Source organism: Schistocerca piceifrons, chromosome 8, assembly GCF_021461385.2.
Source record: "Schistocerca piceifrons isolate TAMUIC-IGC-003096 chromosome 8, iqSchPice1.1, whole genome shotgun sequence".
Lineage (NCBI taxonomy): Eukaryota > Metazoa > Arthropoda > Insecta > Orthoptera > Acrididae > Schistocerca > Schistocerca piceifrons.
The window spans coordinates 253188821-253204000 of NC_060145.1; the positions used below are offsets into that span (position 1 = coordinate 253188821).

The 15180-nt window shown below is 42.8% G+C and overlaps 1 protein-coding gene across 1 annotated transcript in view; it reads right to left on the reverse strand.

The window, feature by feature from the left end:
- Nucleotides 1-15180, reverse strand: part of LOC124711522 (transient receptor potential channel pyrexia-like) — a 239114-nt gene that overhangs the window by 20107 nt on the left and 203827 nt on the right. Inside the window, exon 12 of the mRNA XM_047241644.1 lies at nucleotides 13692-13930. Coding sequence (XP_047097600.1) covers nucleotides 13692-13930 — 239 coding nt within the window. The remainder of the gene's footprint in view (nucleotides 1-13691; nucleotides 13931-15180) is intronic.

Sequence of the window (15180 nt, forward strand, 5' to 3'; positions counted from 1 at the left end):
TCTTTGCATACACCCCAGTCTGTTCAGATTCCTTAAACCAACGGCTAATCGTTTGCTAGTGGTTGGTTGAATACTGAATTGGTACGAAATGCCCGCTGCACTGCAATTTTTTACTTACTTTTCGCGAACTCAAGAATGCACAAAACCTTGTGCTCCACAGTCACCATCACACTCACAATTGACAGTCAAACGGAACGACAGACCTTTTACCGCGCGAACTCTACCGGCCGCTTCTGAAACCATCACCGCCTGCCAGAAACTTTGAAACTTCCTATTTTCTTGGGCATAAAGCTTGCTCGATTTGGATTTGTACTTGAATACATACGAATTTTTGAAAATGGGTCCATCATTTACAATAACCTTGTATAAAGAGTTATCGCTACGCATGTGACAGCAACAGCTATCAATGTTTCAAAACAAAGTGCGTAAAAACATGAGCCGGCCGGAGTGGCCGAGCAGTAAAAGGCGCTACAGTCTGGAACCGCACGACTGCTAGGATCGCAGGTTCGAATCCTGCCTCGGGCATGGATGTGTGTGATGTCCTTAGGTTAGTTAGGTTTAAGTAGTTCTAAGTTCTAGGGGACTTATGACCACAGCAGTTGAGTCCCAAAGTGCTCAGAGCCATTTGAACCATTTTTTTAAAAACATGATTTTTCCAGGGCTCGTACCTCGGATCCTATTGATGGTGGAAAGGTAGTGCGAATTGTTACGTATGGTCCTTGGGTTAGGGACCCGTTGTACAGCGTGCAGCAGCGTTCATAATAGGATATTAAAAACACATTATCAGGCAGTAACTGTAATTTATTTGCCGGCCGGTGTGGCCGTGCGGTTCTAGGCGCTTCAGTCTGGAACCGCGTGACCGCTACGGTCGCAGATTCGAATCCTGCCTCGGGCATGGATGTGTGTGATGTTCTTAGGTTAGTTAGGTTTAAGTAGTTCTAAGTTCTAGGGGACTGATGACCTCAGATGTTAAGTCCCATAGTGCTCAGAGTCATTTTTTGTAATTTATTTATTACGTCTTACGTCAATTAATAGTTAGAGATGTGCCATTTACTAATGTGTAAGTCTATGTCCATTGCGTGGATTACTTTTAGAATATGACTTCTGTCAAATGATGCCCCCTCTGCACAATACATTCATCTAGGCAGCGTTAGAAGCTTTCCATAACTCGGCGTAACGTATTCCCTGGGACATTGCCAACGGCAGTTCTGATGAGATCCTGTAACTCAGGAATGGTGGCACAACATGTTCGGAACGCTTATTGCTTCACGTAGCCCCAAAGGAAAAAGTCTGCACATGAAAGGTCAGGTGAGCGATGCGGCCAGGAAATGTCACCAAAACGGGAAGTTACTCTACCGGGAAATGTCTGTCGCAAGAAATCCATGCAAATTTGGCTGCATGCGAGGTCGCTCATTCTTGTTGAAACTATAATTTTTCCACATCCACATCGACCATACGTAACTGGGGAAGAACGAAGTCTTGCACCATCTTTAGATAGCGTTCACTGAGGGGGCATCACTTGACAGGAGTCGTATTCAAAGAGTAATCCACGCAATGGACAATGACTTACACATTAGTAAATGGCATACCTTTAACTATTAATTGACATAAGAGGTAATAAATAAATTACAGTTACTGCCTGATGGTGTGTTTTTAATATCCTACTATGAACGCTCCCGCACCCTGTATAACAGAAGGATAGTCTTACTGGAACTATCCTGCAGTATACGATCAAAATTTGAATATTACGCACTTCCTCCGGCTTAGGATGATAGACAACATCGGTGGTTCTTTTTGCATTAAGTGTGGTTTACGGTGCGCTTGGAGGCACCATTTAGTTGATGGGCGGTTATTGAGAAAACTGGAAGAAACGTTTTTCACGGACATCTAAATAACTAACCGCAGAAACACTGGACTCGCATTCGGAAGGACGACGGTTCAATCCCGCGTCCGGCCATCCTGATTTAGGTTTTCCGTGATTTCCCTAAATCGCTCCAGGCAAATGCCGGGATGGTCCTTTGAAAGGGCACGGCCGAATTCCTTCCCCGTCCTTCCCTAATCTGATGAGACGGATGACCTCGTAGTTTGGTCTCTTCCCCCAAAACAACCAACCAACCAATAGCAGAAAATTTCTCAAATTTTAACGGTGTATTTTATAGGCATTATGTAGAAGCACCACCACCCAGTTTTCATAAAACTTTATCCGTCATCGAGAAAAAAACCAAAGCTTGATTTTGGGTACCAAAACCGAGCCGCGAATTCCGAGACTGCTATGCACAGCAAATGCCTGTAATTTTTACAATTTATTTCTAACTCCTAAGATCCCATTCTCGAACAACCTCGAAAATTTTCTTGATATCTTTACGACAGTGAGGTTCAAACTTACCCTGCTTGTATACTTTAAATAAGCAGGTAAAATCTGGTGTGAGGCAAATACGTCGTTTATAAAGTGACGTAGCACGGAGAAATATGATATAAACTGTCTTCGTTATCATCGGAAGGGTCCTGGGGAACTCATACAAAACTTTGGTGCACATAAAATCAGTTCTCAAGTGCAATATTAGTTTTCCGTTATTTCAGTTTCACAGAAGTAAACTATCAAAGCCGGCCGCGGTGGCCGAGCGGTTCTAGGCTCTTCAGTTCGGAACCGCGCTGCTGCTACGGTCGCAGGTTCGAATCCTGCCTCTGGCATGGATGTGTGTGATGTCCGTTCGTTAGTTAGGTTTAAGTAGTTCTAAGTCTAGAAGACTGATGACCTCAGATGTTAAGTCCCATAGTGCTTAGAGCCATTTGAACCATTTTTTGAAACTATCAAAATTTTACTGACCCATAATGTTCATTTCAATGAGTGCCATGCTCTGCTGTAGCAGGGAAAAGAATGTAACCAGTGGGGAAATGTTCCTAGCGGAGCACAAAAAAGATGGACACGCTCCTGCTTGAAAGGATGACTGAAAGATGGGATACCAGGTGCCTCCTTCTATTTTCCTCAACAGCTTTATAAATTTTCCCAAAACTTTGCCACGCGCATATATTCGCACTTTTTTGTGCTGACAGATAAGGAGACAGTAGCGGTGTGAAAAAGGCGGAAAGATAATAACCAACTGAAGATAGTAGAGAGTGGTATGTTATAGAAAGAGCAAAGGAGTCAATGGCAGTTTGAGGGAAAGAGAGGGACACGGTGCCAATGGAACTTAGTTGACAGTGACAGAACAGTGCCAGGAAAAGAATGAAGGAGATGGTGCCAGTGGGACAGAAATGAAGAGAAGGAGAATGTGGAAGTTGGTGAGAGCCAGTGATAATTATAGACAGAGTCTATGACAATGACAACAAGAGGGAGGGAAATAGTGACAGTGAGAAGAGACAGCAGTAGTGGGATGGAATGAAATAATATAGTAGCATTAAGAGAGAGCAAGAGGGAAACAGCTATAGTGAGAGGAGACAGTAGTAGTACGACAGAACGAAGGAGACTGTGGCTTTGAGACGGGAGACAGGGACAGAGAAGCACAAAGAGATAATGGCAGTGAGTTGGGCTGAATGAGTGAGTGAGAAGGGGGAGTGGATGGGTATGATCGACTTACAGTGATGGGGGTGTGGGCGAGTTACAGTTAGGCGAGCTTGTGGGAATGGGAAGTGAGTTGCATGTTGAAAAGAGTGCGAATATGCTGGCAAGCGAAATGTTTTTGGGAAAATGTTTACAGTTGCTGAAGAAAGTAGCTTCTCAAAAAATGTTCAAATGTGTGTGAAATCTTATGGGACGTAACTGCTAAGGTCATCAGTCCCTAAGCTTACACACTACTTAACCTAAATTATCCCAAGGACAAACACACACACCCATGCCCGAGGGACGACTCGAACCTCCGCCGGGACCAGCCGCACAGCCCATGACTACAGCGCCATAGACCGCTCGGCTAATCCCGCGCGGCGTAGCTTCTCAAACAGAATCTTTTAACCAGTAGCATATTCGCCTTTTTTGTGCTGAGAGAGGAGAATTTTTCCGCTGCTGGTGTGGAGAAATGGAGCAAGAGGGAGATTTTGTACAGGGGGGGGGGGGGGGGGGGGGGACGGGGGGAATTTAAGTGTTGACTTAAAATGAAGGGAAGAATTTAAAGAATCTCTGAGAACCAGCAGAAACAGGAAAGCAGCAGGAATAGATAACATTAAAGCATAAATTCTTAAGTATGATTGAACGTGCCTTGAATTAAGGACGTTTCACTTCAATATGTTGGGCACAACAACAAATAACACAAGACTAGACAATAACGACAGTAATTTCAGTTTTTTTTCTTTTAAGAATGAAGACAGCACAGTTTGCAATAATTGGAGGTGAATCAATATTATGACATCCAGCTATAAAATCTATGCAACATTAAAAAAAAACAAAGAATGAATGCAATTACGGAGGTCTAGCTGCTTGAGGAACAACGTATCTTCAGGCTGGGCCGCTCGGGCGTTGGTAATGTATTCATAGTGGACAAAATTATTGAGAAACACAACGGAATTCGACAAATAAGCGCATCTAGCATTTATAGGCTGTGAGGAGGCCTTCGACCATGTAGGAAGGACGGATTTGTCGGAGATTCTGGATAAGAGGAGCTACTCCAGACAGTTAATTAATTTTCTTAGAAGTCGTAGCATCATATAAAGACAGTTAGAGAAACAAATGAAGAACTGAGTAAACCAATAAATGTCAACAAAGGTCTGCCGTCTTTCACACTTACTGTTGAATATTTATACCGATACCATCCTATGGGAATGGGTGGATGGACGCAACTGTTTTAAAACAGGACGTGAGAAAAGACTAAGCACTCTTTTATTTGCGGACGACCAACTAATCTTTGGAAAAAAAATATGAATTGTAGATCCTAGTACAAAGACTTGCCAGAATTGCCAACAAACATAATTTTAAGATTTCCATAAGCAAAACCAAAGTATTGGCATTCGGGAAAATCATCCTATAAGAAGTAAGACTGTCACTGACGGAAAAATAACAGAGCAAACATGTCATTGTAAGTATCTAGCCTGTGACATAACATATGATAAAAGCGTTGAAGAAAGGAAAAGCTGAATAGGTACAGATTAAGAACAACAAATAACTTACGGGCATGCAGCCGGGTGACGTCATCACAACCGCCGATACTTCAACAGGTGCACACCCTGTCGTTTTCGTGACAACACACTGATAATAGATCTTAATAAAACAGAAATGGAAACATTTTGGCGAAAGGTTGGTGGCAAGCACCCATTATTATGGGAAAAAGCCACGAGAATGTCAGTCCGATCCGTAGGTGTAAAGGTAGGTGAATGAAACTGGGGCGACGGAAAAAAAGGCGAGAATCCGACTAAATTCGTCGTACCACTCACAATGAATATTAGCCTATATCAAACCACAAACCCCAAAAAAGAAATAAGCGACACCAATCGCCTCACTGACTTTTTAGATTAATGAAATACCTACATAATCATGTGAGTTTAATTTCATGTTTCAGGAAAGATGGGAAGCACTGATGTACAAAGTAAAGAACGTTGTGGTCACACTGACAACTTAAAATTTGGGGCAGCAACAATCCTCAGGAATGGTTGTAGCTTTGTAAGTTAATGTTCACTTTTGACCGTCACTTGTCGAGTATGGTAGGCGTGGTGGAAGGTGGGATGGACAGAAGAGGTAAAAGACTGCTGAAGACAATTGAATAGCAGAGTAATATTACTAGCAGGCGAGAGACTCAGGGTGAGAAGCTCGCCATGTGTTGGGGCTTTCCGGATGACCTCTGCCATCCAGCCAGGGGCTAAGCTAATGATCTGAGCTTGATTGAAGTTTCCATCCAAGACGATAAATTTCTTTCAGTTACGACGACACTTGCTGTGAAACTTTTTTCTGTACATATGTACCGTAAAATGGGGCGAATAGAAACAATGGGATGAATAGAAACGAAACGTCCAAAAATGTTCTGTGCTATCGTGTTGGAAGACAAAGGAGAATATCCTTCAAAAATTTGTCTAGGTTGGTATGGAACCAATTTAAAAACGAAATTATGAAATTCAATTTTGGCGACACTGTCAGTTGATGTTAGTTTCACTCTGCAACAAATATCGGATGTGACGCTCATTTTCCTTTCTTCGAACTTTCTTTGTATCAGTGTAAACTGTGTTGTTTTAATTTAGGTACATGGTAAGCAAATTTGCGGTCCCGTTTTATTATCCAATAGTTCAGCTTTAAAGTCTACTGTAATCTCTTGTATTTTGTTTAATAGGAAGTTAGGGTCTGTTTTCAGAATTTCTAGGGTGAATGGAAGCAGTAACCGCCAGTGTTTCTGCTGAGAGAGACTAAGAATTTGATGAAAATGAAGAAGTCTGGCACTGTTCTCGACCCAGGAAATTATGCTGTGATTAAAGTACATGGAAAAACTAAGCATTATCTCAAAATGTATGCTAGTAAAATTTTTATTTAGAAAGCGTAGCTTCAGTTGATATTTTCTGGAAAACAAAGCTCATTAAACGCGTTTACTTTAATAGATATGGACATGTTGTTCAAAAGTCCTTCGTTAGTTGTGGAGGTACATCATTTTTAAACATCATCTCAGTGACTTCACACATTAACAAATAAACAAATGCAGATCATAAATTTAATGTTACAATAAAGCAATTAGAGATATAACAATTATTGGAAAACGGAATAAAAAGCCACAATTCATGGAATACTCTTACTTTTTGTATTAAAGAAAACAATTTTGAACAAGATAAACTTTGTTTAGTATTCTGCTAGATCCAAAACTGGTTCTGACATATCCCTATTCACCATAAAAACTAATAAGTAGAAAAAATAATACGGATAACACTGCTGTATCTACTCACCTCTCTCTGTAGTATGAATAGAAGCACCAATTTTTTATTTTTTAAGTTATAAAAGCATGAACTGGGTTCCAAATGCAGTTTAAAGTTGGGCACAATACCTATAATCTCATACTACTTTGATTTCCATATTTCCCTTCAAAATTATCATTTTATTTCCTTTTAAAGTTGAAAACTGTTTCTATTTGCCTCATTTTACGGTAACTTCTATACTGTTTAAGCACAGCCAATCTCTATACTATTATAACATCATTTATGCAGTCCGACTATTTATGTAACATTAATGTGAAGTCCGTTTTCACATTTTCTCACAATTCATTATTCTCTATTTTCATTATTTACACAATCTGACTATTTAATCATTTATGCATTCTGAATATTTATTCCGTCTATACTGTACGAACGGATAATGGAATGCGGATTCAATGAACTATTGTTTGACCTATACCAGTGGTTCCGTTATCGTGAAACAACTTGTATTATCATTGCAACAGATTTAATCACTCTGTTGTTCCAAAATCCAAAGACAATCCTCTTCCTAACTTACACGGACACCAATGGGTTCTCACCCTCCCAATGAACGTCGCATATTTATGAGTTATGCGGAAAGTCTAATTGCTGTTTTGAATTTGTTGATTTATTTCCTTGAATCATTTTAAGAACATATTTATCGCTCAAACTTATTAAAAATAATTTCGTTCAATCCTTGATCCTACCTAAAATGACACATATTCTCATCGCAAGTTAACAAGATTAAATGTTAAGGAATCGACTTACATGATGTCCGGGGAAACAAATGAAATACTGATCACGAAGGGTCTCAAATGGCCTACTGCAGCTAACGGAAAGTTAATTAAGTAGGAAAACAACTTAGAAAAATCATATCATATATAGAGAGAGAGAAATAAGTGGGATATAGCAACACACTGTGTCAGAGCTAGGTTAGGACTGAGTCTATGAAAAATAAGCCGTGGATTACGTTCATAAAATCAATGTATTTATTCAAAATAGCCTCCCTCTGAATCAAACACAGCTGAAACCGTTTTAAAAATGTTTTGAAACAGTCTCTGTGGCCCTTTTTTGGAGTTTGCATTTAGAACCACATTACAGTTTTCTTAGATGCATCTTAACAGTGTTCTTTCACTGCCAGGTTCAGCTTGTGGGACAAGCAAAAATCGGCTGCGGAAAAATCCGATGAATACGGCAGGTGATCCAAGACAGAGAAGCGTTTGCTGGCCAAACACTCGCGCCCGATCGTCGTTTTTCCGTCAGGGGCGTTGTCGCAGAAGTGCGACCAGGAACCTACCTATCGGTTTTCGGGTCGATTTCGACGAATCGACTGGCTGATGAGCTTCACCTAACACAGAACTTGATATTGCCTCATCGCATCACCGCCATTTTCCGACGAGTGTCAGACACATACTGTTACATTCGCAGCCAGGATGCCTGCTGCAACGAAGCTTGTGCTTTTATCTTTACGCAGCTTTTGCTCAAAATTCACGAATCGTAACGCCCCAACTCGCCACAAGATAACACTGCAGTTTGAAATGTCACTTGAAATGTCACACAAGCTGTCCTAACGGAACTGGCACACACGGTGTAGAACTGACTCACTATAAAAAAAATGGTTCAAATGGCTCTGAGCACTATGGGACTTAACATCTGAGGTCATCAGTCCCCTAGAACTTAGAACTACTTAAACCTAAATAACCTAAGGACATCACACACATCCATGCCCGAGGCAGAATTCGAACCTGCGACCGTAGCCGTCTCGCTGTTCCAGACTGACGCGCCTAGAACCGCTTGGCCACATCGGCCGGCTGACTCACTATAAAGTGAGTCCATGGAACATGTGGTATGTTAACTATCAAAATCGTCAGTTCCGTTCAATAATCAATTATTCAAAATGACAGTCACAATCGCATTATTTATTTTGCCACCAATTGGTTTCAACCCGCGATGGGGTCATCTTCAGGGCAATTTACACCATTTGGTCGCTCGCTGGAGTCGTCACCCTGCCAGTGCACAGTTGGTACCTAGTTAGGCATAGTTACCAACGTGCACAGGCAGGGTGACGACTCCAGCAAGCGACCAAATGGTGTAAATTGCCCTGAAGATGATCCCATCGCGGGTTGAAACCGGTTGGCGGCAAAATAAAGAATGCGATTGTGACTGCCATTTTGAATAATTGATTATAAGTAATTTAATCGCAGTTATCTCCACACAACTATGTTGTCTAAAACTTCAGTTCAATAAAACGTCTCGGAGCCCCGGAAATTAAAACTCAAGGTATGTGCGAACGAAGCCAGCAGTCAGCGGAGCAATGCAGCTGTGTTACCTACTTAAGCAGCGATCTCCAATGTTCACATATGGTCATCTTGGAAGCGATAGGATGAGAAAAACTTCATAACAGGACCCTCTATTGCCCACGAGGTCGCATCATTGAACACCAACATACGAAAATTTCTCCAAAAGTGTCCTAACTAAAGAATTGGTTACATCGCCGACATCAGATCACCGATAGCGGAGAATTTGGTTATATCGATGGCTCCTGTTCACCACAAGTGAGACTATTCCAAATTCGTGAAATATTATGAGCCAGAGCTTATCATGCAGATAAAATCCTAAGGGATTGTGTATCACATTGCTTTAGGCATCCTGGATGCTGCAATACACTGAATGATGCATCAGGCGCATGTCTGCAAATAACTGCACTGTCCAGTAACATTAAAGTGACCACCTGTCAGCCGGCCTGTGTGGCCGAGTGGTTCTAGGCGCTTCAGTCTGGAACCGCGCGACAGCTACTGCCGCAGGTTGAAACACGTATGTAACGTAGCAGCGATGGCGAGGCATTGCAGCGTCTCTGACCAGAGAGTATGCGCTTGACCGCGCGAGTGTTGCGAGCCGTTCGCTAGTTGTCGCTATGCAGAGCAGTACTCTGTCTGTAGTCGTGGCAGTCTGTAGCTCGATTTAGTTGCGGGCAGTTCGCTAGTAGTAGTCGTGCAGTCGGTCAGTAGTAGTCGTGCAGTGCAGTACGCTAATAGTCGTCATGCAGAGCGGTCGGTCAGTAGTAGCAGCCCAGTGCGGTTGTGTGATGTAGGCGGTCGGCAACACTGGTCAAGATGCTGAATGAGGTATACTGTTAATTAATATAATCATTAGATAATGTAAAAATTTATTTATTGTAATTAATTTCCAACAAATGCCCCAATAATAATTTTTATTTTAAAAGCATTTTTTCAAAAATTTTATTTTTTATTGAACTAAAGATTTCGTTGCACTTCCCATTTCATTCCACTTCTTTTAAAGAAAATTTTCAGTAAAATTACAGAAAAAAGGAATATTATTATTTGCAATGCAGATCCTCCAAGCCGTGCGCAAAGATAAGAGCAGAAATTTGACATCCAGTTATTCTGAGGTAAGACTTTAATTCCGATTGTTTTGCACAGGGCCAAAGACCGATATTTCGGTTTAATTGAATTTTCTTATCACTGAATGGACTTTAATTTTTTGGTGAAGAATTTATATTTGAGTCAGATTGCGAATTTCACATTTTTGTTGCCATTGTCAGTACATTTCATTGTGGGCAGGTTACGCTTAGCGCAATGTCCATAAGTAATTCTAAATAATATTGTCATTCATCTTTAAATTTCATTGTGGGGAGGTTACACACGGCTCCCATTTGTATTAAGTATTGTCATTTCTTTTAAATTACGGTGGGGAGGTTACAAGGTTCGAATCCTACCTCGGGCATCGATATGTGTGATGTCCTTATGTTATTTGGGTTTAAGTAGTTCTAAGTTCTAGGGGACTGATGACCTCAGATGTTAAGTCCCATAGTGCTTAGAGCCATTTGAACCCAACTTTTGCAGCGTCAGACGTGCAAGAAGAAGGCCAGTGAGGTTCTGGCAAGTGCCGACAGGCATGACGTCATACTGACTCCAGTGCCGTCGCCAGCTGCGCCAGGTTTCTTGTTTGGGGATCCATAGCGTGAACAGCGCGAATGATGTGGTCCCACAGATTATCGATTCAGTTTACGGTTAACTCATCCTAGTTTTCTTCGAACCACGCATGTACTCTACGAGCTGTGCGACACGTTGTAACGTTGTACTGGTAAATGCCATCGTGCCAAACTGTATGTCGAGAAGGATATGGTCCCCAAGGATAGAGGCATACTTGTGTTGCCTTCTGTGTCTTTCAGAATGACGAGATCACGCAGAGAAATCCAGGAAAACGTTCCCCAGACCCTCTTCTGGCGTGGACCCGTTTCCTTTCAGACATTTCATGCCGTGCATGACAATGGCCATGTGTCCGATGGAGCATAAAACTTGATTTATCTGAGGAGGCCATTTGTTGCCACTCAGTGGGCATCCAGTTGCCGTACTGGAGTGAAAATTTGAGCATTCGTCGCTGCATGGGTGGATGAACCAGGTGCCTAAAGCGGAGGCCCATACTCAGCAACGTTTGGTGAACGGTCGTTGAAGAGACACTTTTGGTACCCCTTGGTTCATCTGGGAGGTCAGCTCCTCAACAGTTGCACGTGTATTCTGACGTACACACTTCAGCAGCCATCGTTCACCCGTGTCATCTGTGGCCCACACTTGCCTCGGCACCGATTTTGGATAGTGTTGTTTTGCCATGCACGGTATACTTAACCACAGCGGCACAACCTAGTTGTTTCGGAAATGCTTCCACCCTTGACCCAAAAGCCAAAGATCGTACATGAAAAATTAATCTTGCATCCAACAAATGTGATTGGACCAGTCAGTAGTTCCTCTTGAGCAACAAGATTCGGAACAAAACTAAAAGTATCCACTGTCTTGTAGACTGGAAGTCTACAAGACAGTGGTCTACAAGACCACAGTGGTCTACAAGACGACTGCACTGTGTCCCCTCCCTCCCTCCCCGCCTCCCTACCTCCTTCACCGGTGAGCGTAATACACCTTCCTCTGCCAGCGCTGCCATCTACCGTCTGAGGGTGGTTATTGTTCAGTTTTACGTCAAACGAAGGCTGTTATCACTTAATGTCAACGAACCGTGTATTAAAGCAGTGCGAAAAACAGTCTTGCGATCCACAATTTGAGAATGTCCGCCCCTGGTAGCTGAGTGGTCAGCGCGACAGAATGTCATACCTAACGGCCCGGGTTCGATTTCCGGCTGGGTCGGATTTTTTGTTCGCTCAGGGACTGGGTTTTTTGTTGTCCTTATCACCGTCATTTCATCCCCATCGACACGCAAGTCGCCGAAGTGGCGTCAACTCGAAAGACTTGCACCAGGCGACCAGGCTACCCGACGGGAGACCCTAGCTAGCCACACGGCATTTCCATTTCCATTTGAGAATGGATAATGTAAGGTGAAATAAAATAAAAGTCAACATTTGATAGCCCAAAAAAGTAGAGAGAGTGACTGCATCCCCGCGGAGAGTGCGTTGAGGCATTGTTGTGTAGTAAAAACTTCTCCCATATGCAGTTTCCCACTCCTTTCTATTTGATAGCCTCCTGTAATCTCGCTATGACTGTTACGAACATAATCTGTAGACGCCATGTGATGTCAGTCCAAAAATAATCAGCAACACAGCACCCAGTGGTTTTTCAGCATTCATCATTTTCTGTGGTGTTCCATCCAAATGTTTCCACTGTGCTGCTCTTCTCATTCTTGTCTCGGTATCATAGTGAGTACACCAGCACTCGTCGATTGTAATTAGGCGACTAAAAAAGTCATCTGGATTAGCGTGACACACCAGCCGACGTTTACATTGCTGCCTCAAAAATTGCTCAGACGGCTCTAAGCACTGTGGGACTTAACATCTGAGGTCACCAGTCCCCTAGACGTAGAACTACTAAAACCTCACTAACATAAGGACATCACACACATCTATGCCCGAGGCAGGATTCGAACCTGCGACCGCAGCAGCAGCGCGGTTTCGGACTGAAGCGGCTATAGCCGCTCGGTCACCGCGGCCGGCGTTGCTGTCTCAGTTCGATTAGCTTTCTAAATGGATGTGAGCAGTGGCGGGACCCAGTGGTTGGCGATCTGTAGCATGTGCGAAATTTCATGCGAAATTTTGAAAATTGCTTCAAGACCGATTTTCACTTTTTCCACTATCTCTTTGATTGTGGCACACCCGTCTTTGAGCACCAGGACCCCCTTTCCTTTTCGTTCTTCCAAATTGGGAGCGTTTGCTCCATGTACCTGTTGTGTCAAATAATGGTGTACTGTTGCCCTATACTTCTACCAACTCACAAAGTACTGATGTAGAGTTGTGCCCCTTCAAATGCAGAAAAGGTATTACGTTACGGCACTTAACTCTAAAAAAGAGCTGCGCTATTTCTTTTTTTTTCTGTCTCCTCTAGCTAGATACTGTGGTGCAGGATTTGCAATGCTGCAGACATGTACCTGCACATACACAAAATTTATTACATCTCTTGTTTTTAGGTGTTCGATGTGACAATGAAAACTTTTGCCGGCCGCTGTGGTCGAGCTGTTCTAGGCGCTTCAGTCAAGAACCATGCTGCTGCTACGGTCGCAGGTTCGAATCCTGCCTCGGGCATGGATGTGTTTGATGTCCTTAGGTTGGTTCGGTTTAAGTAGTTCTAAGTCTAGGGGACTGATGACCTCAGATGTTAAGTCCCATAGTCTTTCGAGCCATTTGAAAAATTTTTGAAAACTTTATGAGTGTGCTATGTTCGCCAGGTCAGGAAACCGTGAATACTGAGTAACACAGAGGATCATCCACACATACACTGTTCATCCATTACTCGTTTCGAGTATTAGATATCGGACACACTTTAGGATTCTTGATGCTCTAAAAGTAAATAAAGGATAGAATGGGATTTTTGGTTTACCCTGAGGCACGACGGCGATTCCTGAGGGCCAGGCCGACCAGTGACTCGAGCACCCTGGTGGAGAGCGATGACGTGCTGCCCAGGACGGGTTGTGTCGTGAAAGTTGGGTCGATGCGCACGAAGCTCGACATGCGCAGCCGCTCCCGGCACACGGTGATCCGCTGGGTCAGCTTCTCCAGGTGCACCACGAACTCGGCCTGCTTCAGCAGCTTCCGGACGTGGCCCACAGTCTGCAGCTCCTGCGACAAGGACCAGATCTTCACCACTCTCACTCAGCGTCAGCTCCTCGTGGAATACTGTCGAATCCTGCACCTGGGCCGGAATCTAGATCTACTGCAACAACCACCAGACTCTCACCGCTTTCAACCTGCACCAGACCTTCCTGGAGCACTGTAGACTGGACTTTCTTAACCTGCACCAGACCTTCCTGGAGCACTGTAGACTGGACTTTCTTCTGGAATTGCAGCAGATGCACCAAAATCTACAGCTCAAGCAGCAAGGACACGCAAATCCCCAAAGTGGAGTCCATTTGAAAGATTTGCAATAGACTACTGAGCCACTCAAAATTATTGTTATTGTTTCATACAGAGTATTCGACATTAAATTGACTATTCGTCTGAGGAATTTTGGCTGAGCTGAAGTTTCAATGTGAACGAATTTCCCGAAATTGGTGGCGGAACAGGTTTATCAGTTTATCAGATATTATGTAGTCCGGTTACTGGCATTCACGTAACTAACGAAACAATAAATACCATTTTTTTACCCTGAACTGATTTCTAATTTACAGTATTCATTATACACAACATAGTTCGATCTAATAAAAAACTCACAACACTGTAAAGTAATACAATTATCTGCAGAAAAACAGAGTCATACAACCTACAGCTTGAGAAGGAATAAGATAAAACCGAAATGAAAGAAGAGACAAAATCATCATCAATCTCATTTTGCACTAGCTCTGTTTGGGACACAGTCAGTTTGACATTATTCTGGAGTCATTCCAGATAGACCCATCTCTAACTTTCATACAGCGCACACCACACACAAAATGTGTATCAGTTTATTTGCAGGCCTTGAGGAACAGCAGAACTGGTCTTCTTCAGATGTTTGAAGATTACACTTCCTTCAGCATGGAAAAGGTCGGCGAGAATGAGTACATATTTTTTTGAGCCATGTAAACTCGCTAAGCGGGCTAAGGCTTCCATCCAGTCACTCGTTGACCACTCTGGTTTGGTAACAGAAGATAACGAAAGGAAGGCCCGAGGTTTACATTCTACGCTTAAGAAATCATTCACTCAGGGGATCGAACAAACGTATCGTCATTTGACAATCGCACAGTCCCGTATGGATGACATAGTAATAAGCATCCCTGACGTAGAGAAACAAATGAAAGAGTTGAAAGCAAAGGTCCGGATGGAATCAAAATTTGGTTTTACGAAGAGTATTCTACATCACTGGCCCCTTACTTACTTTCCATTTATGGCGAATC